Source organism: Onychomys torridus, chromosome 20 (assembly GCF_903995425.1).
Source record: "Onychomys torridus chromosome 20, mOncTor1.1, whole genome shotgun sequence".
Taxonomy (NCBI): Eukaryota; Metazoa; Chordata; class Mammalia; order Rodentia; family Cricetidae; genus Onychomys; species Onychomys torridus.
The window spans coordinates 9,573,797-9,599,370 of NC_050462.1; the positions used below are offsets into that span (position 1 = coordinate 9,573,797).

Here is a 25,574-nt window from a genome sequence, read left to right on the forward strand (position 1 = left end):
TAACAGAATGAGGATACAATGGATATTAAATGAGGTACTGAATGCACACAACAGTTCTTGAGGTAGAGGATACATAGGTTGCTTAATAAATCATAGTTGTAACTGTGTTGTCATCAAATTGCACATTTAATACTGGTACATTCAGAGCATGGGAATCACTCTAGTTCGCTGAAAACAATAAAAGCTTCTCTCTGGTGAAATCAATACACCCGGTATCAAACACCATCTCCATGTAAAGAGAAATAATTATGTATAAATGGAAAAGGACCACTTAGGTTCTTAAAAGTGAGGTAAAAACAGTAATGAATCATTAACAGCAAAGTGTCATTTCACAAACTCAAAAGAAGAGTAAAAGGTATTGCCTGTGACTTTTCTGTGACTAGATGATTGGCTTAACATATAACGAAATAGATAAGAAATAGTTCATAAGCCACTCTATTTTGTATGGTAGCATCACGAGGCTAAGAATTGGATCTACTCACTCTGCTCTACAGTTTCAAACTCAAAGAACTGAAATCAAGGCTTTAGTGCATTCTGCTCTTGCCTCCTGAGTCATAGTCCAAAACCCATAGTAGCACTTTGACTAGTGGCTATAAAGGGAAGAAGAAAATAATATTCATCAATTATGAGTGGCTAAAGGATAAAGTCAAATGAAATTGATTATACAAATGTCAAAAACAGAAGGAAAACAAAACTATGAAAGATGACAGAGTGGCTTTTTTTTTTTTTTTTTTTTTTTGTCAGTACAGCAAGGGGAAAACTCATCCTACTAATTTGATCACATCTTAACTAGGATACTGCTTTACAGTATGGTGATTTAACATCAGATGATTCCAGGACAGGTGTACCTTCAGACTTCCACATTTTGTTTTATAAGACTATTCTCATTCACGTGGACCACTTGTCCTTGGCATCGTGCGGGGCATTTTGCATGAATTCATTTATTTAATTACCACAAAACTACAAAAGACCGCCCAATAGAATACAATAGCACCCAATGTCCAGCTAAACTTGACTTGCAAACAAGCATCTTGATTTTATTACAAGTATACCCTACGCCACAGTCAAGGTATATGTTCAAAAGTACTTCTGTTGGAGAAAATGCCTTAATAAAGTACCTTGTCCATTCCTGCATGCTGTAATACTGATTGCCAAGAAATAGTTTTACCACTATTGTAAGTGAGTAACCACTTTCTGATTGGATTAGGGACTGGCTTCATAAGAAAGAATTTCATTATTGGTACTATAATTCTGGTCAAAAGCCCATGACTGGGAAAGTCATAGGCCCTAGGGTACAGTCTATTATTATTTTGATAAATGAGCATGCTGTCAAATTCCTTTCTAAATACTTATGCTTATACCCATAGATGTGGGCTACTTGTTCCCCTGGTTAAAGAAGCTTCTCAGTGCAGTGAGCAGCAGTCAGTTAAGAGATGTCTAATTGGTCAAAGTGCTGAGAATACGAGACCAAATGCCCAGCCACAAATGACGTTTATATTATCCCATCACCACCAAGGCTCAGGGAATATTATGGAAGATGAAGTGGAAAGAACGTAAGACCAGAAAGATGGGGAGGAGGGCTATTAGGTGCTGTCCTCTAGACACATCATGGCTACTGTACTCATGATCTCATAGCAGCTATGGCTCCCTGCACAAGACCTGCACAAGCCCAAGGCAGCCACAATTCTGGCATAGGCGAGATAGATGGTCATCAGGTTCCAGCCACGACTAAAGAGCTACTGGCAGTTGGTAATTGCTGGGGGGAGGGAAACTTAACTGAGGATATGATCACTAGCATGCTTCTCATGATGCAATGGATGACCCCACATGCATGCACATATGGGCAGCACTAAATGGGTTTGGAGGGTTATCAAGACAAAACAAAGCAAATACCAAAAAAAGGACACTGGATTTGGAGGGGGCATGTTAGGGAGGAAATGGTGGAAACTGGATGGGGGAAGCAAGGCAGATACAATCAAGTTTTGTTATATCTATGTATGAAACTTTCAAAAATAAAGACAAAGGTACTTATTTGGTTTTGCATTTAAGTAGATGGGCTATGTTTAACCTGGCAACACTAACACAGTAAGAAGGGACATTAACACCCTCACTTTACTAATGAGGAAACTGACATTGAGACAGTTAAGTAATTCACTCAGGGTTTTGTAGTTATTTGGTAATACATCTGGGCCTTTCAACCTGTCAACAAAGCTTGCATCTGCAATCAACGCAGCACATTGTAGTATCAGGCCCTGGAGGACATGGGCATGGAGGGGAGGGGCTGGAGGAAAGGTGGGGGTGGAGCCAGGAGGGGGGAGGACAGCAGAACCCATGGCTGATGTGCAAAATTAAAACACAAATATAATACATTTAAAAAATGAGAAAAAAAAAGATGTTTTGATGTAAAAGTTGGGGAAAAAAACGTATTTGACATTTATTTTGCTGGAGGTTAATGTTGGAGGGTGGAAAAACAAGTTTGTTAGTACGATGGAAAAACATGTTTATTTTTGAAGTATAAATAAAGACAGCTTGAGTTATTCAGGGCCGGCCACCGTGTGAAACTCATGTAGTGGTCTGACAATTCGTTTCCTCTTGCTGACACCCCTTCCCTCTCTCAGGACCCAAACCAGGCTGCAGCAGGAACATAGCAGTTAATAACTAGTTTTTGTTGTCATTAACAAAGAGCCCTGAAAAGTTATCCCTTGCACATGATTGTGAATTACAAAGACCCATGTTTTATATAGTTCTGCTCCACCTTAATTCTGAGCAAGGTGTCTTCCAAATAAATACTTGCCAACACACAGTAGGCACTCTGAAATATTTGTAACTTCAAATGTTCAAGTTAGAGCATAAAAGGTCTAGGGAAATCTTCTGCCCTTCTCTTCATACCGAATGACCAGTCTGAGTGGGCTTTTAGAGCTCACTTTGGAACTGGAATCACTCACTAACTGTGTAAAGGGCAGCTAGATGACTTAATAGGTTTCAAGATGACTAAAATATCCATGTGCCTCTATGATTGATGACTCACTAGACATAAGAACCACGACGTGAGGGCTCTTCTCTAATCTCCCAATAGGAGCTATGATGCATTGGTGTCGGCACACTGAAAATAAAGAGGACCAACTAAAGTCACGTGCCACCTGGCCAAAACAACTTGAGCTTTAAATCTGTATTTTTAAATGGTTTCTTGGAATAATTTGCTTAATAGAAAAATTTTCAAAGCATTTGGTGCTAAAGGATTGACTTTATTCATAGCTTCAAGAGTCCATATACACAGGCTTTGAGAACCTACCATAGAATGTTGGATAAATATAGTGTTGTGTTTTTAGAAGTGGAGACAGCAACTTGAGATTTGCTAAATTACACCTAGTTTATGTTATACTTTTAAGAAATATCTTAATTTTCTTTAATTGTTGTTATGTTAAGGTCAACACAGTTTATCAACTAAAGGGGAAAATGGCTGATGATATTCAGTGTGGGTTAGAGGAGGATATTGTATTCAGCTTTAAGCACAGTATTTCCTAAAAAGGCAATAATGAAATGATTATTTCTAAAGGAAGGGTGGACGGATGGTCAAGAACATGAATGTCAATCTTTAAATAAACCATGCAGAAACTAGGAAATAGTTCAATAGGAAAATAGCTGGAGATGAGTTTTTAAACAGCTGAAAGATCATATGAAAGTAAAATCATATTTAGTATTTATGACTTCAGAATAACAACCTATATCTGGCAAGTAAACATAATTTAACAAACAACAAATAATCATTTATTTAAAACATACTCCAAAATAATGCATAGGGTTGGGAGGAACAGCAGATATACAAAGGAATTGAGTGCTATCCCTAGCAGCAGAATCATAAATCCTAAAACAAATGGGTCTATAATAGGGCTTCTGACTTCTACGAGCTGGGAAAAAAGGACTTCTATTCTGATCAGTTAGACCATAAAAGGTTTCTTGGAGGAAGAGAGATGTAAATGCCTTTAAAGTAGGAAAGCGTAAGAAAGTGTAAGATCGGGGTAAAGAGCCTTCCAGACTGACACAGGAATCCAAGAATGGCACAGTAAAAGCCCACCTGAGGTACTTTATTAAAAAATGGTTAAAGCAGAACAAAGTTGAGAGGAGTTATATCAAAAGAGGTTAAGTCTGGAAAGACTGAACTACAGAGGACCTGGAAACTAGTTTCTAACTCAACACTTCCTTCTAGATGGTCATGAGAAATTTCAAGAGGAGGACTGCCAATGAGCATCTTCAAAGCAAGACTCCAGGGGGATGTGGGAAGCCAGATAAAGCCATTGCAGTTAATAACACAATTTCCAAATCCTTCTACTGGGCCCTGCAGAATTCTGTTGATTATCAATCAATCAATCAATCAATAAATCAATCAATCAATCTCTTTTTAGAGGGTTCTGTCCATCTGGCTCTAATTGAAACCCAGATATTCATCAGGCCACAGCTTCCCTCTGGAAGCTTGATAAATGGGAAGCAATGAAAAGTTGATGAGATCAATCCACAAGCTCTGACATGGCAGCATTCTTGACCCGCAGCAGATAAGGACAGAGAGCAGGTGTCATTCTTGAGTCTCAAAGACACATTCATTCTACTTCCCTTCTTTTCTCCCCAGGTCCCAGATCCTTTAATCTCATGTTATTATATCCTGTCACCTTCTTCTTTCAGCTTACTTCTACCTGCTACTTGCAGGTCGTATTTAGTCACTCCTTTAGTACATTAGCCTGGCTTTTCACACACTCTAAAATGTCTTCAATGTAAACTCAGTCCTCTGAGTTTATGGATGTCTGTCTCTAGGCTTTCTGATGATACCCAACTGTGCAGCTACTCAGTTCATTACACCAAATGCATTGTGTCTACATCTAGGATAACAATATCTCCCTCTATGCTTTAAATTATCTTAAGATTATTTACAATACCTAACACACTATAAACAATATGCAGTTGACATGCTACACTGCTTATGTGGCCAACCACTGGAAGACCTACTCAGTACAGACATATTTTTTCCAAACATTTTTGATCTACCATTAGTTAAATTTACAGATGCAGAATGGGGTCTCAATACAGGAAGCCAAAAATATAGTCTTTCTCACACTATAGGACTGTAGGAGATCTTTGTGAGTTATATTCTCTCTCTCTCTCTCTCTCTCTCTCTCTCTCTCTCTCTCTCTCTCTCTCTCTTTCAGACAGGGTTTCTCTGTGTAGTCTTGTGGAGCTCAGTCTGTAGACCACATTGGCCTCAGACTCAAAGATCAGGCTGCCTCTGACTCCTGATGGTCCTTGTGAATTCTTCAATGATCTTGTCCTCCAATTTATTACAGTCTCTTTTCTTTGTGCCCTGGTATATATCTTGCTTGCTGTTACCTGTAACAATACCCTACTCTACAATATTACCACCATGTACTCCATTCTCAGAGTATCCTTGTTTAATATTCCATATCATCTTTGTTACACTTGCCTGTCCCCTCTGGGAACTCTGGTCCTACTAACTGTTCACCACTGTTATTCCCTGGATATCTTTACTCTTCCACTTTATCAAGTTTAGATCATTATACTCATATCCCTTCTATGTCTTGTCAATGTCTTCAGTTTCTCTTCCTGCTGCCTTAGCAACATCATAATCCTGGTCAAAGGACTCTCATCTGACTCCATCTACATACTCACATACTTCAATAAAGTTAAGAATACAGTCATGAGAGTTAGTCCTTCACTTTGTGGCTGTGAGTCTCACTGCCCAGTACTGTGGGATGACAAGCAAATCCCCCGCTGTGTGGACTGTTATCTTTCTCTTCCTCAGCTCCATTATCATTCTTAGTTATGATCTTGCTTCTTTACAGCAAAGAGGACCCTGACCCCATGGGGAAGGAACTTCATTACACCGGCAAAAATCCAAACAGTCCCCTTCCTCCTTGTTACCTGTCACCACCTTTGACTCTACCATATAGAGCCCTCATCTCTACCACTAAAACTTCTCCCTTCTTCTGACCATCTTGATGTGGAACTGGGGAACAGAACTCTCCCCTGCCTCACCTCTGCAATTGTTTCCCTGGTTCTTTAGCTTCTTCCATTCTAAAACTTCCCAAACATTGTCTAGTGTCCCAACATCTAATCTGTATCCTCTCATCCTCTTTTGCATCCACTTCAGACAGGGTTTCATCACCACTGCTTCACTAAAACTGCTCTCACCAAACTCCTCATGGATGTCTGTGGAAATCAGTGGCTGATTCTCAGTCCTCATGTTACTTGACTTTCAGCATTTCCCCCAGATAATCACTCTCCTCTTCTTGATAATTAATTTCAAATTATTTCCCTCTATGACTCATCTCTTCTTTCCTGCCCTTCATTAGTGGCTTATATCCCTAACTGCTGATTCACAGTGCTCAGTTCTTAGCTGCTGAACCCGTCTCCCTTTTCACCTACATCACCCCTCAGTAGCCACAGCAGATTGGCTTCAAGAAGTATGCTCAGTTCAGTTATATAAAAGAGTGTAGTGCTTACACAGAACTCATGCATTGTCCAGTGTGCTTTAAATCATTTTTACATTTTTTAAAATACATAATACAATGTGAATGTTATGTGGATAGTTGTTACAGTGTATTGTTTAGAGAATGATGACAAGAATGAAATACACATATTTAGGACAAGTTCCCCCCCACACATATATAATACTTTTGACCTATATTTTGTTAAAACCAAGAGTGTGGAATGGGAGGTTGAAGTGTGGAGGGTCGGGGTAAAGGGGACAAGGGAAGGAATACAGAGAGAGATAGCTAAAAATTAAGGGACATTTGAAGGCAGTATGGAACCCCAATACAGTAAAGGCTTCCTAAAATACATACATATATATGGAGGGTATCTAAATGAAATCACCAAAGAATGGGGGAGACAGACCCCAGACTGGACATCTGTTGTCACCAAAGGAAGCTTCCAGTACCAGAATTGGGTTGCATCTACTTGAGTTGTTGGCCAAAGGTGCCCCATGAGAATCCCCAAATAACCTAGACTGTTGTCAAGACTATAGCTTATTCTCTGCAAACTGACAGGAAGGCCCCATTGCTGAAGACCACTCCCACACAACTCATTGAACATGGACACATCAAACTAGTGCCTACACAGAGCCTTCACTCCAACATTCCAGTGTCCTTGGTACAGGAAAAGACTCTGTATGATGTATCAAGAGAGAAATGTAAACACCAAACCAGCCACACACCCTTTATTCACAATGAAGTGCTACCAGCAAGATACGTTAGAGCAGTGGTGGCACAAGGCTTGTGGGAGTCACCCACTGACATCTGATTTGATTTAAGACCTACTCCACAAGATGGAATCCACACCCAACACCACTTGGGTGACCAAGGACCTGAGACTAGATAGCCCAGGGACTTAGGGTAAAACCAAATAATACTGGTCTAAAAAGACAGAAAGAGAGAAAAATAGAGTGATAAAATGACGCCTGATGATATTCTGCTCTACTTACAATACCTTGTTCAGCAATCAATAGTGAAACTTCCTCCTGCAGCAGATGGGAACGGATGTAGAGATCCACAGCTAGACACTGTGCAAAAAGTGAGAGACCTTGAAACACTCAGCCCTAAATGGGATGTCGCCACCAAATCCCTCCCCTCAGAGCTCAGGGAACCCCGTAGAAGGGGAAGTGGAAAGAGTGTAAGAGCCAGGAGGAATAGAGGACACCAGGAGAATAAGGCACTCTAAATCATCACAAGGAAAGTTCATATGAACTGACAGAGACTGAGCCAGCATGCACAGGGCCTGCACAGGTCAGCACCCAGGTTCCCTGCATGTTCATTATGGTCTTTACTTTAGTATTTTCAGTGGGATTCCTGAGTGTGCAAATGAGTAGGTCTCTGGTTTCTGTGCCTTTTCTTAGGCACTTTTCTTTCTGCTACTTTGTCTGGTCCAACTTTGGTGTGATAGTTTCTGCTTTATATTTTATTTTGTTATATTTTTAAAAAAATAAATTAAGCAATGAAAACCTAGCCACTATGATAAGCGTTATCGACTCAACTATCATTTATAGTTGCTGGGAGAGGGAAAATCAGTTTTTTCCCAGTGGAGTAACAATGGGTATATTAGTCATTCCAGGGCAGGTCTCATGTTTAGGAGTAGTTTACCAAAAGAAAATGAACTCCATTTTTTTTTTAATTGTGTGTATGCTTTTATTTGGTTACAGTTGAGTGTTTTCTTATATTCTTTTGGGGTATGGTTTTATTTTGGTTTTCTGGTTTAGGGAGATTTTGTTGTTGTGTTGGATCTTTGTTTGTTTTTAAAGAACTTAAAATTTGGTGGGTAGGAAAGGGGAGAGGACCTAGATGGACTTGGGGAATGGGAAGAACATTATCAAAATATATTTAAATTTAAAACTGTTTTAAATAATAAAAAAGAAAAAATAAACAAACAAAAAACCAAGATGTGAAGCTTGATTTGAATGGTCAGTTGTATTTCGTTCTTGGTCGTCTCTATCTGTTGTCTTTAAATTCAACATTTATTCTAACAAATGTCAAATTTAAATCTCATTCCCAGAGACCTTAAACTCCAGGGATATTTCTTTTACCATCCAAAAGATCTCACCAGTTCTAATGCTGTCTCAATTATAATCAAAACCCCAACACCATTCCATTTTTCTCCTCCAGCAGAATCTGAAGCCTGCCCCATTTCAGTTGATACGAAGCCTATTTCTCTAGCCCACACCTTCAGAGTCCTCATTAGTCCCAGGTTCCCTCTTATTGCACATCTGGTCCATTGGAAAAAATCTTTTGACCCACTTGACAACATAACAAAAATTCACTTCTGTCTCTGTTGATGCTGCTCTTATCATGCTCATGAGATGGTCAGGAAAGGTGAACTCCACGATCAGAAACTTGGGTGCTCTTTCTGGATTTATGATACAGGATGCACTGGAACAGCAGGCAAAGATTGAGAAGCCAGGAAAGCTACATGTGAGATGACTAAGAGGACTTAGGTTGCCATGGAAGCCTAGAGATTTGCATCTGGAGACTGTGCATGGTCCAGTGCAGTCCAGAGCATCAGAAGAACGAAGCAGGCATCTACCGGAAGGTTGATCACAACGAACAGCCAAAAAAAAAGGGGGCGCTAGAAACTGGATTGGATCAGCTACAGAATGGCTGGGAATTATGAAAGAAGAGCAACAAAGGTGTTGTTTCTTTCCAACCTTTAGCTTAGAAGAAGGAAAAGTGCTAAGAAGACATAAAGGAGACAGTGTCAAGTGGAGATGATTAGAATTGACGGAGCATGAGTCTTGGCATACACTCAAGGGAACAGCCATCAGTATATGAGGGATAAAGAGAATAAGAAGAGGATGTACATTCTCCTGATTGCTTCTCCAGAGAGGAGAGGTGGCCAAGACGAAAGGACACAGGCACAGGCTTGTCAAAGACCGTGAGAAGATCTTGTCCTTGGAAAATAGGACAAAAAGGACGATGGAAGAAGGGGCTCCTAAGCATTCATTCTCAGCAGCCTGGGGGTTTCTTGGAGAGGTTAGGAAACAAAGCCACCAGTTCAGAGGGAGAGGAGGATGTGACTGAGCAACAGCTGGAGGCTTGGCTTCCACAGCTGGCCACCATCTATAGGACAGTACAGAGAAGACCCAGAATTTGGTAAAACCTATTCTAAATTAATTCTGAATTATCTTCCAACTGACCGGAACATTGTCTTGTTCAGTGGTATTTCTAGAATAATGTCTAGTATATAGCAAGAACTCAGTATGTATCTGCTGAATTAACGAATGAATGACTACTTAAATGAGACTCTTTCCAAACAAGCACATACAACTTTTTAGTTGAAATCACAGGTTTTAATGTAAAATTGGTTTAACACATTTAGATCACAAATGCTTCATAGAAACCTTGAAATTTAATACGATGTCTCATCAGGATGATGCAAGCAAGCCAATCCAGACAACTCACTCCCATTCAGAGTGGACATTCGAAAACAAAGTTTCCCTGGGTTCAGATTATGAGGAAAATGGCTAACTCTGTTCAATTGTTCAAGGCTTTCAGAACCGAGTGAGAGTTTATCATTCTGGTTTTCACTTAGATTTGGCCAGTATAGGTGGAACGTGTCCTTAAGATCCTCTGTCATCTCTCTCTCTCTCTCTCTCTCTCTCTCTCTCTCTCTCTCTCTCTCTCTTTCTCTCTCTCTCTCTTTCTCTCTGTTTGTCTGTCTCTGTCTGTCTGTCTTTCTTTCTGCTTATTGGTCCTAATGACATTTGCCACTGATTGGCGATGAGGAAAAACATAAGCCAACTGGAGGCGTAGCACAGGGTACTAACAGCACAATGTAGGTGAATGGTGTTGCTGATGGAGTGGGGTCCCTGTTGAACTTGCCCATTCATTACCTGCGTGGAAAACTTTGTTTTTTCCATTAGCGATTCCAGAAGAGCTGGCCTCCATTTTTATTGACCTTCTGCCTGGTGGGAGTGAGGAATGCCTGACCACAGGCAAGCGACGACGTGACCCTGGGCGGCTTGCCACACTTCGCCGTTGATGGATTTGCAAGCGCTTTTCAGCCCCATGAATAGATAAACTTAAACCTGCAATGAGAAATTGCACTATTAACTGAAGAGGTCAGTTCAGGAATGGCTAAAACACAAATTTATGTCCTGGCATGAACTCCAGAGAAAATCAACAACTATTCCTAAGGCTTGTGAGTCACATTAGAATTGTAATTTTGTTTTTACATTATCTACTAGACAGTGCTTTGTTCAAATGGGGACATCCTTGGTTATTATTAAAGGAATCCTACAAATGGGAATTATCTTGTCATATATTAAACTTAACAAACTGTCTTCTAAAATCCTGGGAACATCTGTGCACATTTGCATATTTTATGGCACTTTGGGTCTACAAACTGATATCTGGGGTGTCAATGACAATCAAAGAACATTCTTCATGGGACTAACAGAGAGGCCAGAACTGGTGATTGAACAGCCTGGAAAAATCAAGAATTCCAGGCCCAAACTAGTTTTTAAAAACATGCATTGGTTACCATTGGAGGTGGCTAAAATACCAAATTATTATTCAGAAACCTGTCCAAGTGAAAGAAACAAACATTTATCCTGTCTTTCTAGTACCAATCACATTTCAAGGGAGCCACATAGTTGATAACAGAAAGTTCTTGATAACAGAACAGCCAGATAGGCCCATGGCACAGTTGTGTGTTCCTGTGCCAATAAGTTCCTCATCCTGGCAGTGTCTGCTAGACAGTCTATGGATTAGGGCTTGTCTTCCACTGTATAATTAGGGCAACCTCTACTTTTCTTCCCATCCAATGGTCAGTAGGGATCTCAGGGAAAGCTAACAAACTTCTGTCCCAGGGTTCTATACATTTACCTTCCTATGGATTGCTTAGTGTGAGTCGGTCCCAAGATCTGGTTTCCAAACCCATGATACTGTGAGTCTGAGTATTGGTCTTTGAAGTTTCACCCAAGTTAGGACTAGCTAGCTAGCCCCTTGGGAACATTCTGGTAGGTTTCCTCTGTCAGTCAATACCCTGCTGAGATGCCAAAGTATATGGACATGTGGGAATAGAAGATGTCCCTTTCTGGGGCTATAACTGGCATGCTGGTCTCAACCTATCATTCTTCCCATCCACTTTCCTCCATCATATCATTCTAAGTTCCACATTTTCAGAGTACAGCCTGGATGTCTCCAGACCCAGAAGACTCCAGCAGAGTCCATACAAACTTGTAGATGACAGAGGAAAAGGTATGGGGGAGAGATTTTTCAGTTAACATTAGATAGCACATGGAGGTTCAGGCTGAAAATATTAGCTAGGCTGCTTTCTACTTATTATACCTTTTATGGGTGACTGTTGGGTAAAGGGAACAGGATTGTGGCTCAGCATGGCACTCCTCAGTGTTATATAACACCCCTCAAAGAAGTATGAAGTGACATAAATGAAAATAAAAATTACACTGTGGATATTTAGTGCATAGGTACTTGAAACTGTTAAATCTTGTGCTTCAAAAATGTAATAATGTAGATCATGGGGAGAACGTTAAAAATAAATGACCTATGAGTAGTTTTAACAGAGCACAGCTATGAAGAAGGGATATGTCACAGTGGAATTTTGGAAGAATCCCCAATGCTGAAACAAACCCATCCTAATCCTCCTACAAATCAGGAGTCCTCAGACTGTCAAACAAGGGCTTGGCACATTAAATCTCTCCTTCTACAAGGGCCAAGTCCATTGACATGAGAGAGATGTACATAAACATCTAATACAAGAAGAATAAATATGCTGCAAACATTTGACAATGTTGAAAAGTGTAAAAGATTGCAAAGTCATAGCTTTAGAAATGAATCATCATTCAATAAGTTACATCATGTAATTTGTTCTTAATTACTTTAGAAAATGATGACACTGACTAACAAAATGTCAGGCATTCTTCTAGACCAGTGATTCTCAATATGTGGATCATGACCCTTCTGAGGGTCAAATGACCCTTTCATCAATATCCTACTTATCAGATATTTATCTGATTCACAACAGTAGCAAAATTACAGTAATGAAGTAGCAACAAAATAATTTGGAGGGTGGGGGTCATTACAACATGAGGAACTGTATGGAAGGATCACAGCATTAGGAAGGTTGAGAACCACTGCCCTAGACATTGATTTTTACCCCATTAATGCTTCACCACAAATGTAACACACACACACACACACACACACACACACACACACACACACACATTGAGAGAGACAGAGACAGATATGTATTTTATAGATAGAAAACCTGAGGCTCAAGAAGTTACTTATCCAAGGTCACACAGAGAGATTCTGCTCTTCTCAATTATGTCATGTAAAAGGACAGACTGAATGCCGATACAAAGAATGACTTTTAAGCATGCAGTGGTCCTAAGAACTTGAGGTCTATTTGTGTAGAACTAGGAAAGCATAAAATTCCGACCTTCTTTTGAACCACTGTCTTCTAGAATCCTCTCCTGGTTGTCTTCCCCTGATTCATCCCACCATCATGCTCAAATGCCCCTCTGGTTCTTGACTATCATTCAAACATCTTCATGATGAGAAACAGCTGGTCCCTTCGCTTTGAAGCCTTTCAATTGCTCTGTTCACTACAATTAGCACTCCAGTTTTTAATATTTCAACAGGCCCTTCATCATGCAACATCGTTAAATTCTGGTTCATCTTCTGGACCACCAAGGGCTTGTTCTCCAAGCAGATCAAATCTCCACTGGCAAGAAGCATGCTTTTCACTTGATTCATTCTTTCCTTGGTTCTGAGCAAACTGCTTCCCATGTAACAGATGAGAGGTGATGGTTCCCTCTTCCCACCCTTTCTCCTCCGTGTGATGCCTTCTACTTGATGCAATCACACCTTGGTCACAGGTGACACACAAGTAGAAGCTAGTTGATAAAATGGCTAGTTCCTTTCCTTTCCTTTCCTTTCCTTTCCTTTCCTTTCCTTTCCTTTCCTTTCCTCTTTCCTTTCCTTTCCTTTCCTTTCCTTTCCTTTCCTTTCCTTTCCTTTCCTTTCCTTTCCTTTCCTTCCTCCCTCCCTCCCTCCCTCCCTCTCTCTCTTCCTCCCTCCCTCACTCCCTCCCTCCCTCCCTCTCTTCCTTCCTTTCTTTCTTTTTTTCAAGACAGGGTTTCTCTGTGTAGCTTTGCGCCTGTCCTGGAACTCACTCTGTAGTCCAGGCTGGCCTCGAACTCACAGAAATCCACCTGCCTTTGCCTCCCAAGTGCTGGGTTTAAAGGCCACCACCACCTGGCAAATGGCTAATTCCTAATTAAGCACTCTCTGTTTCACATTTATACTATGACACTTTCCTACACTCCTGTGACCTACAACTTGGCTATCTCCCTCAGCTTTAACAGAAACCTTCTTTTTCCTATCAGACAGGAAGATGAGGTCCAGATGAGGTTAAGTTTTCTATTCTCTCTCCTTCCTTTCAGTAAGAAACTGTGTATAGAAAAAGGCTTCTTCTATCTGAAGTTTGAGCTATCATTTACCTTGATCAAGGCCCCAAAGCCAGAACTTCTAGGGCTGAAGAGGAAGTGAGTACAACAGGAGTTGAGACACAGGTGCTGGAATCAGAACTGGGGCTCAAATCATAGCCATACTTACCTAGAGCAAGTGATTTGATAGCTTTGTTTTGTCCGTTTTTAAAGCTCATTTTTTCCGCCAAGAAATGGGGTTGAACGTAAGGTTGCTATGAGATTAACCCAATGCTTACAACATGTTGTAGCAGTGTCAGGCACACAGTAGGTTCCCAGTTTCAGGTAGCTTTCACCGTTACCCTTAGTCTTTCCTATGGCTTCCACCTAATCTTAGTCGTTTCTTAGTCCTAGCATCTGACACCATTGCCTCTGGTCTGTTTGTAAGTTCTTGCTTTGGTTTCTGTGACATCAAGCTTTTTGCTACCTCTTACTTTTAAACCCTTGTTCCCTTTCTGGTCCTAAATGTAGGAGTGCTCAGTTCCTAAAACGCTGTAGCCAGTCACCACAACACCAGTGAGCTGAAACAATAGGCTGTTATTATCTCACAGCTCCAGAAGCTGCTGAGTCTGAAATCAAGGTGTTGGCGGGATCTTGTTTGCTCTGGAAGCTTTGGAGGGGAGTAGGTTCCCTGCCTCCTTCAGCTTCTCAGTCTGCCGGTGTTATAGTGATCCTGGCCCTATGGTCCCATGTCACTAACCTCTCATCTCTGTGGTCACACAGCCTTCTATGGTTGTCCAGTTTATCTCTTAGAAGACATTTGTGATAATGCTTAGGGGATGTCTGCATAATTTTGATAATCTCTGCTCTCAAAACCTGTAACATAATCCCATATGCAAAGACTCTTTTCAAAGAATAATTATAAATCCAAGAATTTGGATCTGGACATATATTTATTAGCCTGTCACAGTGGTTGTGCCCCATGGTCTGATTTTGGGGTTCTCATCTCCCAACATCCTTGGTAATATATGAGGTACAGCTGATCTGATGCACCCCATGTCTCTACACCTCTGTGTGTCCAGTTCCCACTCTGGCTCCTAAACTCCAAGCTTCCCTCTCCTGCTTGATGCATATATAGGAGGGCTACTGGTTTTGTTGTTAATCTTGTTCCAGCCACATTGCTGAAGGTGTTTATCAGCTGTGGGAGCTTCCTGGTTGAATTCTGAAGGTCACTTATGTACACTACCATACCATCTGCAAATAGTGATACCCTTGATCTCCTTCAGTTGTCTTATTGCTCTAGCTAGAACTTCAATTACTATATTGAATAGATATGGAGAGTGGATGGCATTGTCATGTTCCTTATTTTAGTGGAATTGCTTTGAGTTTCTTTCGACTTAATTTGATGTTGGCTACAGACTTTCTGTAAATTGCCTTTATTATGTTTAGGTATTTCCCTTGTGTCCCTGATCTCCCCAAAACTTTCATTCATGAAGGAGTGTTAGATTTTGCCATAGGCCTTTTCAGCATCTAATGAGATGGTCTTGTTTTTTTATTTTCTTTCAGTTTGTTTATATGGTGTATTACACTGACAGCTGACAGATTTTCATATGTTGAACCATCCCTGCATCTCTGGGATGAAGCCTACTTGATCATGGTGGATGATCCTTTTAGTGTATTCTTAGATTCAATTTGCAAGTATTTTGTTTAGTATTTTGAATTTATGTTCATAAGGGAAACTGGTCTGTAATTCTCTTTCTTCATTGAATCTTTGTGTGGTTTGGGTATCAGGGTGACTGTAGCCTCATAAAATGAATTAGTCTTCTGTTTCTATTTTGTGGGATAATTTGAAGAGTATTGGTATTAGCTCTTCTTTGAAAGTCTGCTAGAATTCTGTGTTAAAAACCATCTGGCCCTGGGCTTTTTTCGGTTGGGAGACTTTTAATGAATGCTTCTATTTCTGTAGGGGTTATCAGTCTATTTAAGTTGTTTATCTGATCTTGATTAACTTTGGTAAGTGTCATCTATTGAATTACCGAGACCCCCAGTGCATCTACAGGAGCACAGTAAGTGCTTTATGTATTGATTTAAAAGGGTGGGGGCTCAGATTTCCTTTGAAAATACACTAAACTGTAAGGATTTTTTCCATCAATAAAATCAAAGTCTTAGGTGATCCCTCCTTCTGGCTCATCTCCTGGTTGAGCTGAGGGTGACAGGGTGTCTGGGGCAGTGATCTGCTTTCGTCTAAATGTCACTCCCATGATTCAGAAGAGCTGTGTCTCTGTCAAGTGTTCTACAGCTCGCAGCACTAGATACTATGTGCTACATCGCCCTCCTTGTCCTTTCCCGGGTAAATTACTGCTCAAAACACAGAAACTCTGTTTTCAATGTCACCGCCCAGGAGCAAAACACAGGATTTATTTATTCCTAATTTAAAAAGATAACAATCTGCAAAATAGGGCTGTTTATTTTTAGTTTTCTCCCTAACTAGAAAGTGGAGAGTACAGATCTAGCACTTTTCCCGAACACTGATCAAAATTGAGGTGAAAATATTTTTGTTTCCTCTCTGCTGGGTTAGCTTTTTCCAACTTTCTGAGACTTCTCTAATAACTTCTCTTCTTTAGCTCAAAGAATACTTTACACGAGGTTTATAAAATAGACTGAGACACCCTGTGATGTTAGGGAGGAAAAAGGTCAAATACAGGAGTGTACTTAGAGAACAGCTTGTGTGACCTTAACTTGGGCATGTTCCCATGGAGGGTACAAATCGGTGACCCTCCACAAGGTGACCTCAGGTGGACCTGAGACAAACACACTCCAAGGAAGTTTTGTTTTTGAGCACCATTCAAATTGGGTGTTACCTAGAATGGGTACCTTCTAGGGAGGGTCTGAGGCCTAAACCATCTGGGTTCCTCTAGAGACCTGAAAAAGGGTGTTTCCTAGATGGGAGGATTTGCTCTAGCCATGTCCTAGACATCCTCTATCATACAAGGTTCTCAGGCAGGCCTCCATCTCGTGTGTGCATGTGTGCGTGCATGCGTGAATGTGTGTGTGTGTGTGTGTGTGTGTGTGTGTGTGTGTGTGTGTGTGTGTGTGTGTGTGTATTTGCTATAGCCATGTCCTAGCCATGCCATCCTCTATCACATGAGGTTCTCAGGCAGGCCTCCTTCTGGGGTGTGTGTGTGTGTGTGTGTGTGTGTGTGTGTGTGTGTGTGTGTGTGTGTGTGTGTGTGTGTGTGTGTGTGTGTGTGTGTGTGTGTGCGCGCGCGCGCACGTTTTTCAATATGTGCCAGGATATTTTTTTTGACAGATTGGCATCAAGAACGGCACACAGATCTGGCAGTACTAACATATCAAAACCAGGAGAACTTCTTGCCAGGATGTAGTGATTTGTGATTTTGTGGACAATTGTATGTCTGATGATATATGAATGTGGCATTCACACACTTTGAAAAGAGAGCAAGATTCTAAGGGCTGGATATAAAATACAGTCAGATTTAACATTTGCCTTGATGTCAGCAGGAGGACGTTAGAATAAGAGCCTTGGTGAATGTTGAGCTAGCATCCCTGGAATTCAAACAAAGCATCACAGATGGATTACTGATGTTTTCTCTTTCAAATGTACCTTTAAAATATCTGTAGCTTTTTTGTACATTCCTGATGGTAGGGATGAATGCAAAGCTCCTTTATTGTCCAATGTAGTGGGTAGCTATCCCAGCCTTGGCCTGGAAGTTCCAACCCCCATTGAGGCTTCGGTAATGGTCACGCCCACAAGTTGGGGCTGAGGGAGGAAGCAGAAGACCCAGGATTGAGAGGAGAGGCTTCTCTTGGTTCCAGGACCCTGGACTCTGGAGGGAGAGTGAGCAGAGTTCTACAGAGAACACCGCCAGACTGCGCAATACCTTTGCCAGACCCTACAACCTACCTATCCCTTCATTTGTAAGTTACTCCACAAAATAAACCTCCCTTTTAACTACGTGGAGTGACCTTAATAATTTCACCAAGATCTGGTGCCCAACGTGGGGCACGAACCCACGACCCTGGGATTAAGAGTCCCATGTTCTAAGGACTTCATTTCTGGAAAATTTGGTGGCAGAGTAGATAATTGTTCCCAGCTCCCGCCTTCACTCTGTCTTGTAGTCACTAAGCAACTCTTAGTTAAGAAGAAAAGCATAGAGTCCTCCTTGATGTGGACCTTGGCTATCATGACTTGCCTTGTCCAGAAAGATGGTTGGAGGCATGATAAAAGCTGAGATATGAAATGTACCTCTGTGGTGTGGCCTTGGCCTCCTATGCTTCTGCTACTACTATGAAAAACACATTTCTTAGGCAGTCATGGGTCACAGAATGAGAAATGCAGAATACACTGGGCTTCACCACAGACTGTAACCTAGCTTCCCCTAAGAAATAAAAGATAACATTTTCTGGGTGTCAAGCACTGAAGTGAGGGGTGGGTGATACACAGCAGGAACCGACGGAGCCTGGCCCCTAAACAGTACACACAGGGAGAAACAAAAAAATTTCCATGCTGATAGTTTATTCATGAGTGGCAGATTTAAAAATAAGCACTATCCTTACCCCAAGTGTTCACCAGAACCCCAATCTTACACATTCTAGAATCAGCACATTCATGGTATTTCTGAAAGAAAATCTCATTGCTTCACCTTCTACTTTGCCAGTCAGCCCACACTATCCTACACACACACACACACACACACACACACACACACACACACACACACACCTCCTTGTACTCTTTTGCCACATGGTACATATACAACAATATTAAAGTTTATCTATCTGTAGGATTGTGTACCTCTCTCTCCTCTGAGCTTAGGCTGTGTTTTACTTAATGCTTATCACAATGTGTGATTCACAGTCAACACTCACGTTGTCATGGCTTGACTATGGGATATCACACACTGGCTTGTGTCTTGAATGCTTGGTTTTCAGCTTCTGGTACTTTTTTAAATGTTGTGGAGCCTGTAGTCAGTGAGGCATGGATGGCAGGAGTTAGCTCTTGCAAGGTTCTAGCCTTGCTGCTGGCCTGTACTCTCTGATTCCTGTCTAACACCAAGTGAATAAGCTGCCACTCCACACTCCTGCTGACATGTGTGAAGCTGTTCCAACTTCCTTCCCCACCATGATGAAGTGAAATCCCTCTGAGAGGGTCAATCAGAGAAATCCTCTTCTCTCTTGATCACAGAGATATAAAGGTGGCTGATTCAAAGGTAGACTCCTCTGGACAGGAACAGAAGGAAAGCATCTCAAGTATAGAACAAAGTAACTAAATTATACAAGTCCTCTCAAATTCCATACCTGGTTTGGCTATTTTTTAAGGAAGAATGATCTGTATTATCCCACAAATGGTAGCTGAACCTTTATAGGAGGAAAGAACCAGAGGAAACAGTAAATCAAGAGAACTTTGAACAACTCAGCTCTTCTCTCTACTGTAGTGGTTTGAAAGAAAGTGGTCCCCATAGGGAGTGTCACTATTAGAAGGTGTGGCTTTGTTAGCATAGGTGTGGTCTTGTTGAAGGAAGTGTATCAACTGTGGGAGTGGGCTTTGATGTCTCCTATGCTCAAGCTATGCTTGGTGTGGTATGTAGTTCACTTCCTGTTGCCTAAGGATCAAGATGCAGAACTCTCAGCTCCTTCTCCAGTACCATATCTGCCTGCACAATGCCATGAAGATAATGGACTAAACTTCTGAGACTGTAAGCCAGCCCTAATTAAATGTTTTCCTTTATAAGAGTGGCTATAGTCATAGTGTCTCTTCACTGCAATAGAACCCTAAGATACAAATTGGTATTAGGGACTGGGGTATTGTTGTGATAGGCCTGACCATGCTTTTTTGTTTGGAGGAATTTAGACTTTGGGAGTTTGAGTTAGGAAAGCAGTGGAATGTTTTAAGTGCCGTTTAATGGGACATACTAGTAGGAGCATGGGAGGCAGTGGTACTAAGGGTAATTTAAACTGTGGGAGCCTAGCTCAAGAGGTTTCAGAGGAGAAGAATGTTAATATGTTTCCTAGAGATCATTCTTGTGGTATTTTGGTGAAGAATGTGACTGCTTTTTGCCCTTGTCTGAAGAGTCTACCTGAGGCTAAAGCGAAGAGCTTTGGATTAATTGCATTGGCAGAGGAAATCTCAAAACAGCCCAGTATTGACTCTGTCATATGGTTTTTAGTGGTCACTCTTGTGAATATTTATAATGAAAAGGAGCAAGCCAAGCAAACAAAAATACAAAATGTACAATTTGAGAAGAAAAGGAGCACCAGGAAGTGGAATGACATTAAGTCCTTTATTTAAGGAGACAGATTAAGAAATTGAATAAAGGGAGTAGTAATCCCAGGGCACGATCTCAGCCAGCTAAGTTTCCAACTTGTGAAAAGGAATTAAAGAAAATCTTAGAGCTGAGTGTGGTGATGCATGCCTTTAATTCTAGCACTTAAAAGGCAGAGGCTAGCAGATATCTGACTTTGAGGCAAGCCTGGTCTACAGATCCAGTTTCAGGATAGTAAAGCTTAGGCAGTGAAGAAAACCGTGGAAAACAGAAAGCTGGTGACGAAGTAATTGAATGAGGGGGCCACATCCTGCCCCAGCAAGCAGCAGAACTTGGCAGTTTCAGCCAAGTGGTTCTGGATTTAGAGTCAAGGACAGAAGAAGGGGGTTTTGGAATCTTCCTCTGTGACTAAGGAATGTTGCTGACACCAGACATGTGTCAAGGGTACCCTGAATAGAGGTCTAGAGAGGCCATTGAATGAAGATGTGAAGGTGAAGCCTCGATTGCTTTAGAGACCTCAAGATGTTGGAGATGCCAGGGCTGTGGGACACTTGCTAAAGAAAGCTACTAAAAGAGAGTGGAACCAGCCCAAGAGAAAGAGTGTGTTGCAGTCAACAAAGCTGAAAGGAGTTGGAGATCTGAAGAGTGTTTTGACATCAAACATAGAGATGCAGAGTTCAGAGTTTGCCCAGTTTGTTTTTGGTCTTGCTTTGATCCAGTAATTCCTCACTATGTCCACTTCCTTATGTTTTGGAATGGTAATGTATATCTTGTGCCATTGTATGTTGGAAGTATGTGATCTGCTTTTTTATTTAATTTTATAAGGTATTACAGTTAAGAGACTGCATGAATCTCAGAAGAGACTTTAAACTTTAGATTTTTAAATAACTTTGAGACTGTTATATGAGACAATGGAATTTTAAAGTTAGATTGGATGCATTGTTATATGATATATCTAAAAGCCTATGGGGCCCAGGGAGTGGAATGTGGTGATTTGAAAGAAAATAGTTCTCAGAGGAAGTGGCACTACTGGGAGGTGTGGCCTTGTTGGAGGAAGTAACGGGGGGGGGGATTTGGGGTCTCCTATACTCAAGCTATCCTCAGTGTGGCACTCAGTTCACTTCCTGTTGCCTGCAGATCCAAGATGTAGAATTCTCAGCTCCTTCTCCAGTAGCATGTCTGCCTGCATGCAGCCATGTTTCTTGCTACCATGAAGATACTGGACTAAACCTCTGAAACTGTAAGCCAGCCTGAATTAATTGCTTTCCTTAATAAGAGTTACCATGCCACAGTGTCTCTGAACAGCAAAAGAAATCCTAACTAAGATACTAGCCTACAAGTCTACCCAAATCAAGACAATAACAAAAATAAATAAATAAAAATAAATATGCATGATATATAAGTATATATCTTCAGACAGAATATATATATATATATATATAAATTTCTTCATAAAGAGTTATTTGGAACTTTTAAAATTGATGCCACATACATTCTAAAAACCAAATCAGTCAGAAGAAGCGAGAGCTGCGGTCCTATGTCTACTGTGTCATTTCTCACATTAGCCAAGATATGAACTCAACCCAAATATCTATTAGCAAAAGAACAGATTGAAAATTGTGGATAAACCCCACCCCTTGCCACCTGTGACAGGCAAGAGGGTTGACCCCCAGATCATGGGAATGGGAGAGCTGGCCCTGCCCCTCACCAGCTGCAGCACACGGAAAAGTGGCAAAGCACCTTCCCTGGAGAGCAAACTAGAGCAGACCCTAATGGTAGGGCTCAGGTGAGCCAGGTCTGTGGCATGAGAGCAGGAGAGCTGCTCTTGCCACTCCCTCATATGCATGGGATGGCAAGGGTCAAGGAAGTGTGCCCTCCCCACTTGCCACCTGTGGCAGGCAAGACAGCCAGCCTCAGAGGCATGAGAACAGAAGAGATGGACCTGCCCCTCACTAAGTGCAGCAATCTGGAGAGCGGGCCCAGCACCTCACCTGGGCAGCGCAGTAGAGCTGGCCCTGGTGATGTGAGCACAGGTGAGCTGGATCTGAGGGTGTGAGAGCAGGAGAACTGGCCCCTCTCCTTGCTGTCTTCTGCATTGGATGAGCTAGCCAGGGTGGTAATGATGAGGGAAAGCTGGCAGGCTGACCAACCCAGCTGCCACCTAGGCCCAGAACCAGGACTACAAAGTAGCCCACCCCAGCATCCACCTATCTAGGAACTGCTGGAGTGAGCATGTGAAGGGGCCAGACCTGCAGATCCAAAGCTACAGGCTCTCCATGACATAAGGCAACAACAGGACATCCAAGAGGAGTCCCACTGAGGGCCCAGTGTCAGCAGTGTAGCAGAAGCCACAGACCTTGAACAAATAAAGATGTATGAACTAAGGGGTATATTATACACTACAGCTTCCACATGGAGATTTTATTTTTTTTTATTTATTGTTGTTGGTTGTTTTTAATATTTTAGTTTTACTTTCAAGGTTTGTTTTGGGGGCAGTTTGCAAGGTCAGAGAGTAGAAGCAAGGGGACAGGCAGATGAGTAGGATCGGGATGCAGGATATGAAATCCACAAAGAATCAATAAAAAGTTTTTTAAAGGTGGATGAAAATATGTCAATATTATTACTTATACATTCAATATTAATATCAAATTATATATGTATACATATATACACACATAGATAGATAGGTAGAAAGATAGAAAGATAGGTAGATAGATAGATATTGGAATATTATTTGGCCATTAAAAAGAAGGAAATCCTTCCTGGCAAGATATGGAGCACCATGAACTGTCATTCATTGCTGGTGGGAGCACAATATGTTACAGTCACCTTTGAAGACATTTTGGCAGGTTCTCACAAAACTGAACATACTCTTACCACATGACCTAACAACCATGCCCCCTGTTTTTACTTAAATTAGTTGAAAAAATGTATACACAAAAACCCAGAAATGAATTTATAGCAGCTTGACTCCTAATTGCTAAGCCTCAGAAGGAACGAGGATGTTCTTTGGGGTTATAAAATGAATATAAAAGCCTCTAGTACCTCCAGACACATCAGATGCATAGCCACATAAAAAGAACTAATCGGAGAAGTCCAAATGTTATATGATTTTAGCACTAAATGATATCTTGGGAAATGAAAGTGATGAAGCCAGTGGACAGATGAGCAGCTGCCAAGGGAAAAAAGAGGCAAATGGGCAGAGCAGGAGGAGTTATGAGGACGGTGAAACTCTTCTGTGAAATACCACCATGTTGTGTTTAGATTATAGATTTGTCAAAACACATAGAATGAGCAACATCAAGAGTGAGTCTTACATAAAATTCGGCCTTGAACTGATGAAGTTCCCATGTAGGTTTAACAGTGTGAGAAACTCTAGCCAACATTGGCTCAGTCTTGCTGAGAACATGAAACTGCCATAAAAACCAATTAATTTTTTTAAATGATGCTCACTGTTATTGGAGAGATAACACAGGGCCTACCAGATACTGCTACCTCACGATTGACAAGTAGTTCAATAAAAGTGCAAGAGTTGCCAATTAAGAATGTTCCCATCTGCAAATATTAATACTAACTAATTTCAAATTAACACTAAATGTTATTTCTTGCTACTTGAAAAATGGAATCCTGTCCCTTCTAGAATCTATCATCTCAAGAAAATTGTCATGTATATTTAAGATTTATATCCGAAGATATTTCATTAAGAAGTGCTTGTAGCTTTGGGATATTAAAGCTATAACGATTATTCTAATCATAGTGATATTGGAAACTAGATGGAGATCTGTTAATAAGTAAATAACTAAATACATTATAGTATATCCATACATTGGAACACTATAGAGCAAACACGTTGATAACAAATACACATAACATAGGGAAATGGAAAAATTCTTTCATTCTTTTCTCCATCTATTAAATCATGAGTAATTGACAGCCTTTGTGTTTTAGACATTGATTGGCAAGGACATAGATCTATAAAGTGACGGTTAAAATCAATGCATCCCTAAGGTGTTTGTTTTCCCCGAATCAGGACCCTCTCTCCTCATTTGTAAAATAGAAGTTAGCGACGGTCCCTGGGCCTGATCCCATTGCGTGGGTCCCCACCCAGCTCAGCTGTGCTGTCCACATTCTGCTCTGACCTTTCAGCACTGCTTAGACTTCTGTACTTCTAAAAGCCCTTTCTTTATGATGTCCACTCCTGACCATGGCCCCTTTCCATTATTCCTTGAACACTAAAGTTTGCTGGGCCTCTTTAGGCATACACAGCCCCTTTATTATTCACAGGAGAGTGGTAATGACAAAAGCATTCCTGCATGTGCTCAGTAAAAAAAAAAAAAAAAAAAAAAAAAAAAATGTCAAAGAAATATTTTGACCTGTGTTGGATGAAACCATAGATGTGGAACCCATGGCTCTAAGGATATTGTTTTGCTGTGGGATGTTCTTTATGCTGTGAATATATGTGGCTCTGATTGGTTGATAAATAAAACACCAATTGGACAGTAGCCAGGCAGGAAGTACAGTTGGGATGAGGAGATGAGAAGAATTCTGGGAAGAAGAAGGCTGAGTTAGGAGATACCAGCCTGCTGTCCAGCAAGCAGCATGTAATGGCACACAGGGGAAGTCACAGAACATGTGGTGAGATATAGGTGAACAGAAATGGGCTGAGTTTAAGTGTAAGGGATAGTCCACAGTAAGCCTGAGCTAATGGCCAAGCAGTTCAAATTAATAAAAGCCTGTGTGTCTGTATTTGGGTGGGAGAGATTTGTTCCAACTGTAGGGCCTGGGCAGGACACAAGAGAACTTTCAGCTACACTGTTTACATTTTGTAAAGGCTCCTCAATGTTTCTAGGCCCTTGGGTGTTTTATTGCTTCTTCCTTTCCTTACCTCAGCAACCTCTTTTTATTAAAGTGTATCTGTTTGTTGGACGTTTGATTCCTAGTTGAACCTTGCCTATGAGAGTATTAGAAATATATGCCTTTGGTTTTAACCCTAATGGTTCAACATCTTACAAAACCATAGCAATCACTGAAAATTGCTTTAGAAAGTTCTCAAATACATGGGATCTTAAAACTTTGTTCTGCTTATTTTTTTATTTTTTCCATTTACTGCTCCAAATGCCAGTCTAGATGCTGGATTTCTCCCTTTTCCTTGCTCTATGGGAGTTAATTCATTCCATCTTTACATTCTCATTCAGGGCTGCATAAAGAGGAGATATAGATTTCTTGTCACCTCATGGAAGTTAAAGAGATTTTTCTGTGTCTGGTGGACTAAGGACGATACACCTCTCTCTGCAAAGCACTATTGATAGATAGAAACTATATACACAGATATTATAACT

At 41.0% G+C, this 25,574-nt stretch overlaps 1 protein-coding gene across 4 annotated transcripts in view; it reads right to left on the reverse strand.

Moving 5' to 3' along the window:
- The window catches only part of Ano4 (anoctamin 4), a 300,336-nt gene that overhangs the window by 180,552 nt on the left and 94,210 nt on the right, over positions 1 to 25,574 (reverse strand). For all 4 annotated transcript variants that reach the window (XM_036169504.1, XM_036169505.1, XM_036169502.1 and 1 more), the window contains exon 2: positions 10,388 to 10,582. In XM_036169504.1, the coding sequence (XP_036025397.1) occupies positions 10,388 to 10,442 (55 nt within the window). In that variant the 5' untranslated portion in view covers positions 10,443 to 10,582. The remainder of the gene's footprint in view (positions 1 to 10,387; positions 10,583 to 25,574) is intronic.